The sequence below is a fragment of the Fukomys damarensis genome, unplaced genomic scaffold, assembly GCF_012274545.1.
Source record: "Fukomys damarensis isolate Sample0158 unplaced genomic scaffold, DMR_v1.0_HiC HiC_scaffold_35, whole genome shotgun sequence".
Lineage (NCBI taxonomy): Eukaryota > Metazoa > Chordata > Mammalia > Rodentia > Bathyergidae > Fukomys > Fukomys damarensis.
This window is the reverse complement of record NW_022900947.1, coordinates 38702763-38721389: the sequence shown is the minus strand read 5'-3', so window position 1 is coordinate 38721389 and position 18627 is coordinate 38702763. Positions and strand designations below refer to the sequence as shown.

Here is an 18627-nt window from a genome sequence, read left to right as displayed (position 1 = left end):
AAGCTTATTGGACAGTTCAAACAAATCCTCTACCAATCACATGAGTCATTCAAGCATTTAACCATAAAGGGACAAAGCATTTATCAGCATACAGCAATCAGTATTTTACCAAATGTGGGGAGGGGTAAGTGGGAAGGCGTACATCAACAATTAACCCTATGCAATCTTTAACTTAACAATCTCTAGGGGCAAGCAGGACAAGGAAATACCACCGGCCTCCTGCTCCAGATCCCGTGACCCTGTGGTTAGCACAAAGGGCTATTTTTTCTGTAAGATTTCCTGTTTGCCCAGGGGCTAAACCTGCCAAAAGTCACGTACGTAGTCTAGTGGGATTTTTCCACCGAGGCAAAGGCTAAGGTTGAGGGCAGCCATCTTGTGCAGACCCAAGCAGTCTCTCACATAAGACCAAAAGTCTCGTACCATCAGCACCATTAGCCCAGGTAGAACCTAGGGCTGCAGGAACGGAGAGGGCAGTATAAGACCAAAAGTCTCACTGCAGCACAGGAGAATACACAGCATCCCTGCGCTGGGTGCCGATATCAGCAAGAACTAGGAGGAGTCCTCATGAAAGGGAAAAGCAGCTTGGAACCAAAGTCTGCACTTGGAATTAGCACTTGGAAGTAGCTTTTACCTACAAGTGGCAAGTAAAAGGATCAGCTGACATGGGTTAAAGTAAATTGTAGAGATTCGGAGAAATGATGCTTGTTTGCATGCTGCAGCTGACCATGCTGACTGTCACACCTGTGTGACTGTAAAATGACTATGATTCCATTCGGAAAAATGGATGAGTATGCGTGGAAGGGCGAAAATACACAAAATCTCTGAAGTAAAATATAAAAATGGTGAGTGTTTAAATTTTTAAAAGTCATTACAGTAAAAGATATATTGCTGTTAGCCCCCCTCAAAACAGTCCCTTCACTTCAAACTTGCTTTTCCTGTAGTCTCTGCTACCTTCTGAAGCAGCTCTGGAAGTCCTCTTTTATGAGTGTCATTAGCTGCGGTGTCACAGCTGCCCCAATGTTCTTAATTAATTCAAAATATTTCCCTTTTATGATCATTTTGACTTTGGGGAAGAGCCAAATGTCAGTGGTGCTAGATTCAGTGAGTAAGGTAAATGAGGAGGACACACTGTAAAATTTTTATAAACCTGCCTTTCCCTTGGATAGCATGCACCAGCTGCATTCACAGTATTTTTGATCCTGTCTACAAAGACACGAAAGAGAACTTCCAGAATGATTTGTATAACAAAATGTTGAAAGGGGTAAGGCAACTGGTGAGTTTTCATCTTTATATTTCTGTTGCATGCATTTGAGAAAGAAATTTGTACTACTTTTATTATCAAGCAAAGAGATACTTTCCTTGCGGGGAAAGGAAAAGAAATCTTGTCGGAGAACAAGGCAGAACTGCACTCAGTGTTGTGTCACAAGCCTGAATTCACTCAGGCAGACTTCCCGCTGCCCCACTCTTGCAGCAAAGCTGTGCTAGTAGGAATACCTTATTGAATAATTTTTTCTCTTTTCTTTTACAGTGCTGGTGATTAAACTAAAGACTTATGCAGATTAGGCAAATACTCTACTGCTGAGCTACAACCCCAACCCTTTTTTCTCTTGAGCTATGGACTTGTTAAATTATCCAGGCTACCCCTTGAACTGGCCATCCTCCTGCCTCCACCTTCCCTCCTGAGTAGCTGGGGTTATAGTGCTGCTGTGCCTGGTCATACTGATAAATTTTTCTTTAAGTACTGTGTATCAAATGAAGTTTCATATATATTTGTCTGTCTTTCTCAAGTACACCCCAAAGTCTACAGTTTTCTTTGCCGTGATTCCCTAACATTGCTACCCTGACTCTGCCCAGAGCATGCATATGATATCTGTTGTTGGCTGGCATTGCTCAAGGTTCTTAAATACTTAAATACATTTTTATACTTAATAGCCATTCCAAAATGTTGAATTGTTTATTTAAACAAAAACACTCTGATTCTCTCAGTTGGGCATATAGGCCCCTAAAAGAATATAATAGATGGTAGATGTAAGCTGCTTCCTCTAGTTTTGCTCTACTTCCTTTTAATGGTGCCTTTACTTGATCTTTTGCTCTTTGTTATGGGTGATATCTGGATGCCCCCCCACTCCCACCCCCGCAAAGCCTCCTGTGCTCAAAGGTGGGGCTTTTGAACTGTGATGGAATTATGGGGCTTATTGTTGATTTGCTCTTAAGAGAGGAGGTCTGGTCAGCTGAGGTGGGTTACTATGGGCGTGACCCAAAAAGTTTTGTCTCCCCCCCCAGTTCCTCCCTTGACTCTCTATCTGCTTCCTGGCTGTCATGAAGTAAGCAGTTTCTCTCTGCCGTGCCTTCCTGGCTTGGAGCCATCCAACTACAGGCTGAAATCTCTACAAACTCTGAGCCAAAATAAATTTCTACTTCTTTAAATCTGGGTGCTGGGGGTTGTATTTCAGTGACAATGAGAGTAACAAAGATACCTTCTTAATTATTCCCATGCTGCATGTTTTAAAATATTTTCTTCTCAACCAATAGATTTTCAGCCAACAACCTTTACTGGTTCATGAACATACCCTGATAATGAGCCCATGCAGGAGACAAGCCCCCACAGATGGAACTGAGGGACCAGGGTTCATAGAATAACATAGACATCCTATTCCCAAACTCTCAGACATTGACTCTCAATACCTACACCCCACACACACACACACACACAAACACACACATTTTCAAATAAGTAGCTTTTTTTCATTCCAGATTTAGAACAATTCTTTTGGGAAAAGATAACTTGCATTCCTCTTACTCGTCTTGGACCTGGTTGAGTTGATTACGGGTTGAGTTCAAGTCGGAGTTTAATTGTTGTAAGTCTTGATCCCGAAGACTCTGCTCTTTATGTCTCTCTCTATCAAATGTGTCCTAGAAAGACCCGTAAATCAAAAAATAGTCTGAATACATGAAATGACATGGGTGGATTGAAAAACACTGCTCTGAGCAAAAGAAGTCAGACACAAAAGAGCACATCATGTATGATTCCATTTTCATGGAGCTCAAAATTAATCTAGAATGACAGGAACCAGAAGAGTAGTTGCCCCAAGGGTGGCACAAGCAGTGCTCTGGAGTGATCGAAGTGTTTATCTCTCAGTAAGGGTATGACTTGCATGGACATATGCATTTGTCAAAACTCATCAATCAGTGGATTTTACTATATATAGATTATAACTTGACTTTTAAAGAATCATCCTACATCCCTCTACCTAGAATGACACCCACAATGAGTGAAAATCTGAAAAATATCCAAAAATCCTCTAGGTAAAATAGTGTTTAACGACAACTGGCACCTATGGAGTACCAACCATGTGCCTCTGCAAGTAATTTTGCATTCTTCTCATATTCTCACAATGGTCCTGTTATTAGGTCAGCAAAATCACTGTCCCTGTTTAGCCAATAAGGAAACTGAGATATGAAAGGTTAGAGGCCTACCCAGTGCCTTGGGAGAGGAACTGGTTTTCTGCTCAGGGATCTCCAATCAGGAACCCTTTGACAGCTATGTTGTAATACCTTCTTTCTTTCCTACACTTAATGCTTCAGTGTTAGAAAAGAATTAATTTAAAAGTAAAGTTAGTGAACCCAGGTGTGGGGGCACATGTGCATAATCCCAACACTCAGGAGGATGACTGCATTTAAGGCCAACCTGGACTACATAGTGAGTTTAAGGCCAGCCTAAAATACATAGTGAGACCCTGTGTCCAAAAACAAATGAAAGAAAGAATAGCAGAAATAAAGTTACTGATTGCTATTGTGTGGACATGGTTTGAGTGCGTCTCTTGGGGTTTATGTGTTGGGAGCTTGGTCCCTAGATGTGGATAGGTGAGAGTTGATGTGGAACCTTTAAGAGGTGAGCCTAACAGGAAATAAGTCACTGAAAGCGCTGCCCTAGAAAGGTATGAATGCAGTTCTTATGGGATTCTGCTTAGTATTTGAGGGAGAGTTGCTATAAAAGAGCAAGCCTGGTTCCTTGCATGTTGGCTTTGTCTCTTACCATATGATCTCTCCCACCACTGTGGTCTACCACTGGGATACTATTCACCAAGAGATCCCCACTAGAGCTAGTACTGTGAAGTTTGGACTTTCATCTCCAAAACTGTCAGCAAAATAAACCTCTGTATAAATTACCCAGCCTCGATATTTTATTGCGACAACTGAAAAAGCCTAATACACAGCTGCTTTGTTTACCCCGACGCCATGATGCTGATACTTTAAGTGAGATATATATAGTGTCTTTCTAGTCTGGCCTCCAATTGTTTGATGTTGGTGCTGTCCCGTAGAAACCATGAATATCAATCCCAAACTGTGACACTCTACACTTTCTTCTTTTCTTAGAAGTTCTGGTTTTATTACATTTCTCTGAAAAGCCAGATGCATTAGCCTCCTACCTGTAGAGAGGGGACCTTGCTATCAACAGGTCTTCCCAGGGAAGCAGCTGTAAAAGAAGCTTCTAGCCAAGGCAAAAGGCGTGACTTGATTGTTTCCACACCATCGTTACGTCCTCCTAAGAGAGTGCACATGCCCAATTAGTAAGAGAAACATAGCTGTGCCAGCTCAGTCAGAGGACCCAAGAAAGCACCAAGAAAAGAGAGGCCAGGAGGTGGGGTGGGATGGGGAAGCACAGGCTACTCTCACCTTCTTGAGCTGTTGTAGTGAGGATCCCAAAGAGTTGTCCCTGCACTTTGGCAACTTGCTCAATGAGTTCCAGGCAGTTATTTAGATTTTGATCACATGAGTTTGTCTGTAACACCAAAACAGCAGCTATCAGTGAGATTCCCTCACTCTGTGACAGACACATAAAGGCCTGCTTGATCTGGGGGCTGCCTGGCTCTCATGTGCTCACTGTAATACAACCTCTGGGTAGCCACCAAAGCCTATTCCCTGTTCATCCTGGACAAACAGCTAAGCCACTTGCCCCAGAGTCCTTTGCCATTTTTGTGACCATGGGATTGAGCTCATTAATTGTATGGGAAGTGATGTGTGCCATGTCCAGACCTGGCCAATAAGAAACCCTCCTGAGAAATTCTTTTTCTCTCTTTCCTTTCTCATCTGCCTAAAAAATGCAAAGGAGCCACCAGCAGATCCCAAGGGCACAAGAGATGATGGAGCCACAAGATTTGTAAGGCTATTTATCCAATACTTGCATTGACCTGCTACATGGTTGAGAAAGTTAACTAGAATGTGTTATGCTTCTAAGATTTGGGCTTTATTTTTATAGCAATAATCCTGGGGGTGGAGCTCTGCAAAAAATTTATAAAGTATCCAAACCTTTTGTGACACAATTGATACCTAATTTATCTACTTTATTGGTTTTCATCCTCTAAATAAATTCAATTTTTACTCTACCTTCAAAGGTAACACAACTTCTTTGAAAGTATTGCTGGGTTGAGGGTGCAATGGAGAATAAGATAAAAGGATGGCACATGCTGACTGAGGGGGTAGACAGGATCGTGGATAGCTACTCCCGATAGTGAAACTTAGGGAAGTACTTGCATGTGCTGCCAAAACAAGCACAACATTGGGAAATATTTGGAAGTCCACCATCTTCGAAAGTTTCCAAAAGGAAATAAAATCTAGCCCAAGAAGAACTTGGGTAGAATTCACAAAGCACTGGGTCCAGTTCATGTTGAACAATTTTCTGAGAACAGAACATGAGAGGTTGAAAAACAGGCATTTTAGCTATTTCTGCTTTTATCGTTCCTTGGTAAGATTTCACCATTTCATCATTAGTCAAACTTCTAATTGATTCCAACTTACAAAAAGAAAGACAACAGCTTGTGAGTGTAGCCCAGTGGTAGACACTTGCCTTCTATGCTCAAGACCATGCCCCATAACATCACACACACACACACACAGAGAGAAAGAGAGAGAGAGAGAGAGAGAGAGAGAAATATTAACTACATACAACAAATAAATCACATGGGTATAAACATGCATACATTTATGTGTCACTTCAAGTCATAATATGGCATTAACCATCTGTGTCCCCTGGGTACCATAAACCCCAGAACAGGAAGTAGAATACAAGGAGGACAGTAACTAGAATGAAGAGATACCATTGAGATACCCTCCAGATAAAAGTGCACAAGTAAAATGTGCATCTGTATCAATAAGAGAAATGTTTTAGACAGGCAGAAATTCCTTAGGAAAGAAATCTTGAGGTCCTGCTCCTTGTAGTCCCAACCTTGCATTATTTAGTATTCACAGTCAATATGTATTGAATTGCTGAATGAAAATGAGATGATTTGCTCTCTTTGTTTTATGACACACTTCCCATATGCCAGGTGCTATTAGTGTCTTACATGGATAAGCCCAGTTAATCCTTTCAGTAGTACATTATGACATAGAAGCACTAGTATTTTCCTTTCCATTTTCAAATGAGAACACTAAGGCACAAAAAGGTTAAGAAATCTGCCCCAAAATATCCGGCTGATAAACTGTCAGAGCTGAGATTAGGACCCAAGCAGCCTCGTTCCAAAATCTGTGTTCTTGATTACCAATTTATACTGACTTTTCCACTGTGATTGGAGTTAGCAGCAGAAGGAGGACTGAAGGATGTCACATAGAGAGTGGGAAGGGCAATCAAAGACAGGCTGTCAGAGGAGAGGATGCATGAGCCAATTCCTGGATGATTTGAGGATGCCTAGAGCAAGGGAAAGAGCAAGACAGGCAGTGGGAACAGCAAGGGCAAAGGCCTGCAGGCCATCAGGAACAAGTGAGCAACCTTGAGGACTAAATGTAGGTCAATGTGGCAGGAGCACAGGAGGGCAGAGAGGCTGATGGATCCTGGAGGGCCCTCAGGATGATGGGTAATCTAGATGAGTGGCCTCGTAACTGAAAGGGCAGTTGGTTTATTTTCCATGCTTGGTGAATAGCACCTGGTAAGTAGCTCAGGTTGTAGCCCCTGATTTTTTCCTCCATCTCATCATTTCATTGTCACCTCCCCTCAAAAATAAATTAAGTTTTTCCTTTTTTTTTTTTCTTTTTTGGTACCGGGGCTTGAACTTGGGTCCTTGCGCTTTCAAGGCAGGCCACTGAACCGCTGAGCTAAATCCCCAGCCCAAAATTGAGTTCTTTTAAAAATGATTCTTATTTTTCTCACATTTACATCTATTGTCACTAGAATCCTAGCAAATGGAAGGGCCCAAATGATGTTTATTGGATGAATGCTGGAACCTAATGGTGGCATGCTCAGAGCCTGAACAGCTACATCCATTCCTTCCTCACTGAGCCAGCAGCTCTTGTCTTGCCCTGACCACCATAGACCTCACCACACTGAACTTCAATTACCTGCTTGCAGGCCTTTTGCCCTCTCAGTAGGTCATGCCATGGCTGATTGATGGAGCATGACTCAAGCAGACCAGAGGGTCTTCACTGCCACTTGCCACAGTTCTGTGTTGATCCTGTACAAGTTACTTAACCTCTCTGAGCCCATTCCCTCTCCTATAAAATAAGGTAATAATGCCTTGCAGAGTGTTAGGAGAACTAAATCAAGTCCAGCACTTCAGAGATAGAACTGTTGGGTAATTGGCAGCTGTGGGGTGGAACACAGCAGAGAAAGGAGCCAGGGCTTAGGAATCAGGCAGATCTGGGCTCAGATCTCTTTCTCCTCTAATAGTTGCATTCCCTTAGGAAAGTCAGTGAAATAGAAGGCTCCATTCCTGGTATTTAGGAGGTTGCTGATCTCATAAGCCTAGCAAAGTGGAGATACATAATAATTAAAAGCAGGGCTGGGGATTTAGCTCAGTGGCACTGCACCTGCCTCGAAAGCACAAGGTCCTGAGATCAATCCCCAGTACCACACAAAAAATAAAAAATAATAATAATGATAATAAGCATTATGTAGTATCATGACTACCTGCTCTGATGCATAGCGGGGGCTAACTGGAATGTTTGTGTATAAAGCTTAAATAACAGTAGAGTATACTGTGGTGTTATTCCCTTTCCTAAGACCTGTCACAACATGCTGTATCTTCTCACCTAGAGCACTGCACAGGATACTCAAGTTACAGTGGAGTCACGTTATCCTACTAAGCACACACCCACAGGAGGTCAGCAGAACACAGCTATGAATTAAGTATACAGTCTCCAAAACACAGACTCTCAGATGGATTCATTCATAAATCATTGAGTTCCTGTTATATAGAAAGCCCTGGACTGGTAGCTTGTGTGATAAATGCACACTTTAAGAAAAAAAAAAGCTTCTTGATATCGATGAACAAGGGAAGTAGGATGGAGAATGCCAAACCCACAGGGAGTCAATAATCACCTAAGATTGTATTAAGTGCTCTGTGTGACTCATGAACTGTAGACAGAACAAATCAAGCTCGGGTGAGGGCTGAGGGTAAAAAAGACAATACAAGAGGGGGAACAGCAGATAGAGGACAAGAAGCAGAAGGCACATTAGAGGAAAGTGAGTTAGGGTCCAAAGACCAAGTTTGAGAGCCCTGATTTGCACAATGTGGATACTGGGCTTTTTCCTATTATCAAAAGATCTAAGGAGGCAAGTGAGGGAGAGAGGCATAATTTGGTCAGATTTGCTTTGCACTTCATAGAATTCCCTCTGCAGGAGCAGACTGCACAGAGTTCTCACCAGGGAGGGAGTCAGTGGGGAGGTAGGCAGGTGTAACCGTCTGGCTGCAAGATGCTCAATTCAGGCTATAAATATATCCAGGGTCCCCAACAGTCTTTCCCAGCTCCAAATCACTCAAATGTCAGGTGGGATCCCATTGATTCCAGCATTACCTAAGGGGAAGTAAAATGCATTCATTCCCATGGGTAAGCTTTAAAAACACAGCCCCAGAGGATAGAAGAGTCTTGCCTGTGTTGATAATCGCTGTGTGAGCAGGAGAGCCATGAAAATGATCCCTCAGAGAGCTATATCAAAGTGGGACTGGAAGTGGGCATGAAGGAAGGCAGAGAAATCAACAGGAATAAGCCATTGTTACAGGTGTGAAATTAAACAAGTAAATGCCAAAAGTATTCTAGTGGCTTCATGCAAGTGAGAAGTGAAAATAAAGCAGAATATACATAATGTAACCATCAGTGTTGTTAACATAAACATGTTCTGTGAAGGCTACTAACCTCTCTGCAACACCCCAAGGTTACTATCCTGCTTTGGGAGCTATGGTAGCTGTAAAAACATTGAATTTTGTTAGGGGCAGAATTCTCTGGATTGCATGGAATTATGATACCTGTGAGCTCCTTTCCTGAAACTGCAGGTAAGTTTGCAACATGGTTCTCTTGAGCTCTGCCCTAAACACATGCTAGAAACTGCTTTTCCCACACACATGAAACAATAGAAACTTGAATAAGAGCAGTGGCAGCTGGCGGAGAAGTTGGGAGGTGTTTGAAAGCTATTTACTACGCATGATCCTCTATGCCTCATGAGTCCATCTGTGAGGGGACGGAGGAGAAGGGCCCAGTTTCTGACTTGGGCTGCAGAGTGGATTGTGATGCCATTACCCACCCCAAGGCTATAAACATATCCAGGGTCCCCTAACAGTCTTTCCCAGCCCTGAAACACTCAAATGTCATGCTCAACAAGAGGATAGTCAGCAAGACTACAGAGAAGACGGTCCATTTGTTTGGTTCATGCTGGGCTAATAGGCCCTCTGAGCTATCAGGGAGTCAGGTAGCCACCCAGGTTGCTCCCTAGAGCAAAGCTCAACTTCATAGACTCAGGAGTCATCAGTACCTGGGAAATAGCTAAATCCATAAAATTAAGCAAGATGTGTCTATTGCTGCAGAGAAATCAAGAAGGGGCTAGAAAGGGGAGATTGGGTTTGACTCTCCATCGGTGACCATTTTGAGAGCCTCTAGTGACCATTATGAGAGCAGTTACAGCAGAAGGGAGTGGGGGAAGTTGTATGTCTCTATGGCACTGGGTTGGAGGAGCAAATGGGACTTGATACAGCGCAGGAAATTCAGAAAGATTATTCTTTCAGAACTTTTCTGGTATGAGGAAAGAAAACAACAGCACAATAGTTTTGTTCTATGCCTTCTATGTCACCACTCTCTGTTCAAACACAAGCTTCTGATTCTAAATGTTGCCTAAATTCCAAGGTATTCTGTAAATGCTTCTACTGGACTTATCCAGCCTTATTTCCCTCTGTTCCCCTCCAGTTCTCTCTTCACCATCCTGCTCTGCTTTTGCACATGTGAGGCTTCATCCCAAAGAAACTCTGATCCTTTGGTCTCTTCTTTACTTACTCCTGAGCAACCTCGACCTTCTGAATTGACAGCCAGCTATTTCCCCTCATGCAAGACTGCTCGTCCAATATGCTACCACTGGTTTTCTCATGCTTGTTGTTCTATTCCTAACCTCAAATCACTTCCACAATATGAAAAGAGAGTGAAAACATGATTAATATATTTCTCACAAAATTAGTAAAATTTTCCAATTAACATTTTCAATCAACTCCCAATCATCAATTTTAAAGGCAACTTAAACCATCAATTTAAATAAAAATACAGCAGTTCCCCGTGATTTCAGTCTCACATAAATAAAATGTGCTTCATATATATTAAATAAGAATTAACAGTACAAAAACATTCATCAAAATATCCCTTTAAAATGAAAATGCAATTACAACATTAAATGGTTTCCCAGCTTTTTTATTTTTTAAAAAAATCTCATGTTACCTATAAAAAGAATTCCATTTCTATTTGGCCAACTAGAGAATCCAGATGAAGGAAAGGAGAAGTATTCCCTAACAGTGTCTGGACACTAGAAAGGGGGGCAGGATTTTGAGGCCTCTAGCTGGCAGCCACAGAAATCCACACATGGAAAACAAAAGCTCTTATTTCTATCAGTATAAGTTATGCCTGGGGTGTGGAAGTGGAAAAAGAAGGCAGGAGACAGACGCTGCAAGTACATGGAATGTTCTTCTACCTGCCCTTCCTCTGAAGGAGATAAGGAAAGGGACTTGACATACTAAAGACTTAGTATCAAATTCAAGTTATACCCTCTTTCACCAAATGAGACTTTGGGCAGTTGAGCTGGCATCCTAAGGTTTGGCTTTTCCCATCTGTAAGCTGTAGCAAATAAAACTCACTTATTCACAGATTTGTATAAAATTTAAAGGCAGTAATACATGAAGAGTTCATTGGAAGCCCTCAGAGGCTCTGCATAGCTAGTTGTAACCAGCCAGGACCGCTCCTCCTGGGACACAGCAGTCCCATGGGTGAGCAGTCTTTTCAACACCCCTATTCATACAACTGGCATCAAGTTGACTTTACCCTAGCACTATCAACTCAACAACAAAGTTTTAAGTCAAATACTGAATTATAGATGTAAGAAAAAGAAAGCTTATATATACCCCAACAATTCAGCAAAGCTTCTACCACCAGATTTTGTAGTACCTTGACCCATATAGCGAGTATTCCTATTGGACTTCTTTCATTATTTATTTTCCAGTGATGATGTTAACACTAAACAGTTGGTCCAAGATGGAATCCAGATTTTGTAGTACCTTGACCCATATAGCGAGTATTCCTATTGGACTTCTTTCATTATTTATATTTTCCAGTGATGATGTTAACACTAACCAGTTGGTCCAAGATGGAGAGGAAGTCAATTTTACAAAGTTGATAGCCTATTAAAAATGAAATGTTCTAATTTAATCACTTTTCTGTTCCTTTTGAAGCCACGAATGCACCACTAGTGACTGAGGCAGAAAGGGTAGCACCAAGTCAATCTCCCATGTGCTTCTCCACATCTCTCAGGTCACCTTACAATTACACCAAAAACACTTAACTACTAAAGTCGTATGCTTTGTAATGATGTTTCAGTCTAACCGACCACATACAAGACCGGGGTCCCATTAGATTATACCACTTAGTGATGGCATAGCTGTCTTTGTGTGAGTACATCCTATGACACTCACATGACCACAAAACCATTGAGCAAAGCATTTCTTAGAACACATCCTTGTCATTAAATGATTCATGACTGTACTTCTAGCTATGGGATGGTGGGTGAGACAGAGTGAGTCATCTAAAAGCAATGCAAGTTCTTCATGCCTCTTGTCCTACAGCCTTTCAATAATATGGTAATATGGCAGCTCCTCTAGACAAGTTGGACTGAAACTGAGCTAATGATGGAAAAAGGCTGTGATTAGACTGTGTGAATGAGGAGAAAAAAAGATTTCACTTGCTAAGACACCGAAATTTGGGGGTTTATTAATTACTACAGCTTGGCCCGGCTAGTAAAGAGTTAAAAGGTCCTCAGAGAAAGAAAACAAGCTCTATAAATTTATTTGTTAGATGGAATCCTTAAGAATATAGAAGTATGTTGATGGAGGAGGGTGGGGTGAAGGTGGCAGGGAGTCTGTTTGAACACACTATAGCAACTACAACAATGTTTTGTACTAGGAAACAGAAGTATGTTGGCATAGACCTCTATTTCAACCACAAAGATCATTCTATGCCAAACAGAAGAGACACCTCCATAAGATTTCCTTTGATATCTGTGTTGATATTTAATATGCTGCTTTCACCTGTTGGTTCAGATATCTGTAACACAAAAGAAGAGTAATAAGGACGCCTTCTTGCATTACCACCCCTCCCCACCATTCCCATTTACATATTAAATAACCAAAAGTTTCTAGACTATAATGTCCTGATGTCTATTATTTTACTTTAAGAAATGTCATCTGACCTATTACAGGGATGGGGTTATCAAGCTATGTGTCCAAATATATAAGTGTTATCCATTTGCTACTACAGTTATATAGAGTACATTTTTTTAAACAAATCTCAGAGCATTACTTCCTTAGCCCATAGGACTTTGAGGGGGGAAAAATAGCGAGGAATAGGCCCACAGTTGATCCACTCCAGGCACTACTAACATTACTTTGAATTTATTTTCGCATGTTAATATCTCCATGGAGTGATCAGGTAATCAGAATACAAGGTGACTTGGCCCTTTTGTTGAGTTGATTAACAAAATCATACGGATGTTGCAAGATGAGTTTGGGGGTACAAAAAATCTTGGCCCTTTTGTTGAGTTGATTAACAAAATCATACGGATGTTGCAAGATGAGTTTGGGGGTATTTGAGCAGTGTATTCTTACATGAATCTTGAAGGCCATTCTCAGTTTTTTATCTTGTTCACTACCTGTGCCAGGCTAGTTTATAAACCGTTCATTCACACAACTTCTTAACTAAATATCACCCAGCCCCATCCACGCTCCTTAAGAGTTTCTGATTTCCCCATAATGGGATAACTAGACACCTAGAGCAACTTTTTTTTTCAGTACTGAAGATTGAACCCAGGACCTTTGTATTGAACTACATCCTCAGCACTTTTTTTTTTCTTTTTTGAGACAAGTTCCCCAGGCTGGGCTCAAATGTTCCCCCAGAGTGCTGGGTTTACAGGTAATACCACCAAGCCCAGCTTAGAACAACTTTCTAAAACATAACTCAAACTTGTCTCTTTCCTGCATGTGCTTCCCACTTCTCCTCATGAGCCTGGGGCGAAGCCTGAACCCCTGAACACACCACCTATGTCTCCTCCCCATCTGGCCCCAACCCCTTAGCTATCCAGCCTCGTCTCACTTTCATTCTCTACCTTGAACAATGCACTTCTCCCCTTTGTCAAACGTGTGGCTTTTTCACACCTTCCAGCATTTTGCACATACTGCTCCCTCTATCCTTCCCTCTCTTCTCTGGTTCAAAGCTCATCCTTTAACACAGCTCACAATCCTGGTCCTAGTGCCTAGCACAGTCACATCCATGAACTCTGAAAAGTATTAAGTAATAAAAATACATTGCAAAAGTTACAGTGTCCAAGTCACTGATTAAACATTTGTTGGTCAGTAACCATTTCTTGAATGAATTATTAGGCGTTTGATAAGTGGCTCAGTGCTTGGTTCTTGGTAGAACAAGATGGGATTCCCTCTGGCTCACCAACATTCTTAACTGCAAGGGAAGAAAACAATTCTGAAGTCATTTCAAACCAAGCTACCCCTGAACTTCCAGGAGAAGCCAAGTTTTATAATCACAGTCCTCATCAACACTTGGGTAGAGACTTATACCAATTCAGTATCACTGTCATGACTAACAGTAAATGAATTGGAAATATTTGCTTTTGTTTTCAGTATCTGCTCCTATGGGGGAGAGAGTAAAAAGAAAAATCAAGAAATATTTTTTCCTAGGACTCAGAAATCTGCTAGATGTTGTAAAATTAAAACCAAGCCAACAAATTTCTTAAAAATGCTTTGAAGTTAGAAAATTCTTTTTAATGAATTTATTTTCCCATCATATATAATGTATTACCCCCTCCCAACCATGAGGGATACATTTCTAGATTCTCAATGGATCCCTAAAACTATGGATAATACCAAACCCCACACAAACTATATGTTACCATGTTTTTAAGTCCTGTATGGCCTGCTGCATTGCAAGAAGTACAAAGTTAATCTGCAACACAAGCATGGCAATACAGCAAGTCAGTCCAATGCTCCAGACAGTTACTAAGTGACTAACAAATGGGTAGCATATACAGAATGTATACTTTGAAAAAAGGGATTATTCCTGTCTCAGGTGGGACTGAGCAAGCAGAATGGTATGATAACTTACCATGCTACTCAGAATGGCACATGATTTAAAACTTATGAATTGTTTTTTTTTTTTCTAGATTCAACTACGGTTGAACACAAGTAACTGAAACAAAGAACAGAGAAACAGCAGATAAGAGGAGACTACAGTGTAGAAGACAATAAAATAGATCCTAAAGTACAGCTAAAAGGTTGTACCTGAGATGGTGAGAGTGGCCAGAACAAAGTGGAGATGATGAGAGATTTTCTAAGAAATTACAGTCATACCAGGGAGATTTAAAATAAAAATTAAATAGGATCTGTTAGTCTAAATAATAGCCCCTTGGAAGAAAAATCAAAGTTGTGCATTGTTTTAAAATTAATCTAAATCATTTATTTATTTCCCCTGAAAATAATTTTTCCAAGGTAATGACTTTCATCATGCTCCTAATTCTAAAGGGATATCTATGGGCTTTTATTTTATTCAAGTAAATTAGAACTAAGCCAATGTGGTCACAGTCAACAAAATCAATCTTTCATTGCAAACATAATTTACGCCTTCTAATAAGCATAGTTCTCTACAACCAACATTTTAACTAACGTAGTTTGCTATAATGAATATATTTCATCTTAATGTTTAAGTCAAATGTCCCCTGTACTAATAAAACAACTTCGCAGTTTTACAGGAAAGTGCTTAGCAAATGACCAAAATCCAAGCTATAGATGACAACATACAGAATAAGTTCAGATGTAACAAACTGTATGGTAAGTAGTGGTATGTAGATATTTTTTCATCCTTTTTGTTTAGCTACTGATTGTTAAAAATATTTAAATCTTCTCATTTGTGCTGCTAATTGAAAATTGTGTTTCTGGTTTTAACTCAATTTTAACAAAGACTGAATTAAAGATATTTGGGGATCATTGTTAATTCTACCCTAGATGTGAGGTTTTAAGAAGAAAAATGAGTCAAAAAACTGGCGGTCTGGCACTCATTCAGTCATTATTTGTTGAGCAACTACTAGGTGCTGAGCATTGTTGGTGCTGGGAATATTGCAGTGAACAGAACAAGAAAGGAATCTGCTGTCTGGAATTTGCATTCTAAGAGGCAGAGGAGAGGCTGAAGGCAAACAAAATAAATGGGTGAATAAGTAAAACTTAGTAAAAGTACTTATTATGGAAATAAAAACAAGAGACAGAATGCCAGGCACAAGGATAGGACTTGATCGGTATTTGTAAACAGGATGGTCAGGTGGCCTCTCTGAGAAGGTAACATTAGAGAAAAGATTTGAAAGAAGTGAGAAATTGAGGATGTTGATATCTCATTCAAATATCAACAGGTGAAATGCTTGGCAGGTAGAGGAAACAGAGTACAAATGATCTGAGGCAGAAGCATGTCTACCATGCTCTAGAATTGTGCTGTCCAAGCCAGTAGCCAGCAGCCACACTTGCCTATTTGAACTGAAATTGAACTTAACTAGAACTCACGTGGAATTAAAAATTCAGTTCTGCTATGTACATGTGTCACATTTCAAGTCCCCAATAGCCACAATATTGAATAGTACAAATATAGAACCTGTCAATAGTCATTGAAAGTTCCACTAGACAGTGCTGTTCTAGAAAGATGCCCAATAGTCCCAGAGTGGACTGAACAAGGGTAGGGTAACAAATGAGCTAGAGAGGTTCAAGGTTCATAATCATGTTGGACTTTAAGGCCACTGGAGGAATTTTGGCTTTTATTCTAAATGAATAGGAAATCTGGAGGATTTTGCCAGAGGAGTAACTTGATCTGATTTGACAGAAGAATTGAGTAATTTTTGTTATAATAGGTAAAGGTAGACAGAGGTAGTAGCAATGGAAATGGTAAAAAAAGTTCAGATTCTACATAAATTTTGAGGTTGGAACCATGCTGGTAAAACAAATGTAGAGTACATCATGATGCAGACATGAAGTTAGGAAGGAGGTGTATGATTGGGATACAGGAAAGACAATTAAATTTTAGACTGATTTGACTTTGAGATGACAATAGTACTATTAAAAATGTCCACTGGGCAACCAGACCAGTGAGAACTCAAGAGAACAACCCCTGAATACAGATTTGAGATTCATTTACACATGAGAAGAAACAAAGCAGTAGTAGAGGGTGAAGAGAAATGATGTAGGCTGGGAAATGCCCACAGGATGTAGAAAAGTCCTGGTCACTGCAGAGTGTAGGGCTCTTAATGAGAACAGAAAAACAGGATGTTACCAAGATGGGAAAGTGTAATAACCTATGAGATTTCTCAGTGCTTAAAGGGAGTTTCTAAGACAATCATTTAGTTGTTCCAGCCAACACTGGTGTCATTTATGTTAAGCTTTTTAAAAAAAAAATCAGACTTCAGTTAAATCATAGGACAGGTTTGTTTTGTTTTGTTTTTAGCTAAGTACATGTATTACTGTTCTCAACCTTCTGATACTAGATAGCAAACAGATACTTTTATATTTTTTTAAGTGGTAGAAGGAATCCAAGACTTTGTCATAAAGAGGTGATGTTTATTTAATTTTCCTGTTGTTTTCTTTTTGCAGTGCTAGGAGTCAAACCCAGGATCTCATATATGCCAGGCAAGTGCTCTACCACTGAGTTACAAAGGGAAAAACCATTAGACACTACAAGGAAAGCTAAGGAAAAAGCCCTACTTGTTCTTTGGGACCCTGCACTCCAGGAGCCCCAGTTAAAGGGAAGGCCAAGGGACTCACGAAAGATAAGAGCTCAGAAACAAGCTGTTCCATGCTCAAAAACTTGAGCTCTAGAAAGGAACTTTACATATCACCTAGTTCAATCTTCTCACTGAACCAATCAGCAAGGTTAAGTAAATGTCACCATGTTAGGACTCTGGGAGGGGATTTAATTTCCAGTTCACATCTCTTTTCTACTTGATCTGTTACATTAAGAGCATGAACCTCTTGTTCAAAGTAAACAGACTAAATTTCAGGACAAAGGCAACAAAAAATTCTACTTTTGGGGATCAAGGGGGTATTACAGAGAGCCAGGGTGAAGAACAGGAATGAGATTTGAAGACTGTCGATGAGGGGCTTGTTTTTTGGTTTGTTTGGGTTTTTTGTTTGTTGGTTGGTTTGGGGTTTGTTTTTTTTTTTTTGCTTTTGTTTTTATTGTTGTTGTTGTTACTTGGAGATCGAACCTGGGTCCTTGCCCTTGCGAGGCAGGCGACAGAACCACTGAGCTAAATCCCCGGCCCTGTTGAAGAGGTTAAGAACAGAATATTGACTTCCTACAAAAGCCTCGGCAACAGGTCTCCTGAAATCTGTTTTGGTGTTAAAAATATGCTTTACTTGCTGTGCTGATCAACACACAGACGAAATGAACAAAGTTAACAAGAGTCCGTTTTACTGACTTCTCAGGAATAAGTCTTGGATGTATGTTTATAAAAATCCGTTTTCTTACACTCCCTGGGTATCTTCAGAATAGGAAACTTGCAGAAAGCAGGAGGTGTGTGGGGAGAAAAAAACAATAATAATTGGGAAAGGAAGTTAGTGGATCGGGGAAAGCAACAGGCAGGCCCAGCCCCTGCCTTTCTGGTTGTTGGGGCCGCCGGCGTCCTTGGTTACCGCTCTCCCTTAGGTTCTAAGCGCTTGCTGACTCTGCCAAAGGACACGGTGGGCACCTGCCCATCCTTCCCACTATCCCGAACGGAGACCGAGGACCCCATTAGGTACCAGAGATGCCGAGGCTGTCCAAAGTGGCCTCCCGGTGGCCAGCCAGCCCCAAGCAACCCGCGCTGAGGGATGCAGAGGGAACCGAGGCCAGAAGAGGCTCTTGGTGTGGGGAACCGGGAGATCTCCCACCCTGACTCACGTTGTACTCCTTCACCCAAGACTCCAGCTTTTCCTGCAACCCTCGTAAAGATTCGTTAGAGGCCAGCTTCCTCAGGTTTTCCGCCATCGCTCGTTTTTCCGCGCTCTCTGCTCCGGGAGATGGAGACCTGGAGGGGGCGACAGTGGCCTGCGCGGACGGCGGGAAGGATGTCACCTCGTGGGCTCAGAGCGCAGC

At 41.1% G+C, this 18627-nt stretch overlaps 1 protein-coding gene across 13 annotated transcripts in view; it reads right to left on the bottom strand.

Moving 5' to 3' along the window:
• Positions 1-18621, bottom strand: part of Spata18 (spermatogenesis associated 18) — a 39004-nt gene extending 20383 nt beyond the window's left edge. For 12 of the 13 annotated variants that reach the window (XR_783497.1, XM_010640243.3, XM_010640238.3 and 9 more), the window contains exons 1-4: positions 18433-18621; positions 4678-4783; positions 4431-4546; positions 2801-2913 (exon numbers count right to left, since the gene is read on the bottom strand). Coding sequence is in view for 12 of the 13 variants with exons in the window: in XM_010640243.3 (XP_010638545.1) it covers positions 2801-2913; positions 4431-4546; positions 4678-4783; positions 18433-18519 (422 nt within the window). In the remaining variant the exon portion in view is untranslated. The remainder of the gene's footprint in view (positions 1-2800; positions 2914-4430; positions 4547-4677; positions 4784-18432) is intronic. The other variant, XM_010640246.3, reaches the window with a different exon arrangement.
• Between the last annotated feature and the right edge of the window lie 6 nt (positions 18622-18627).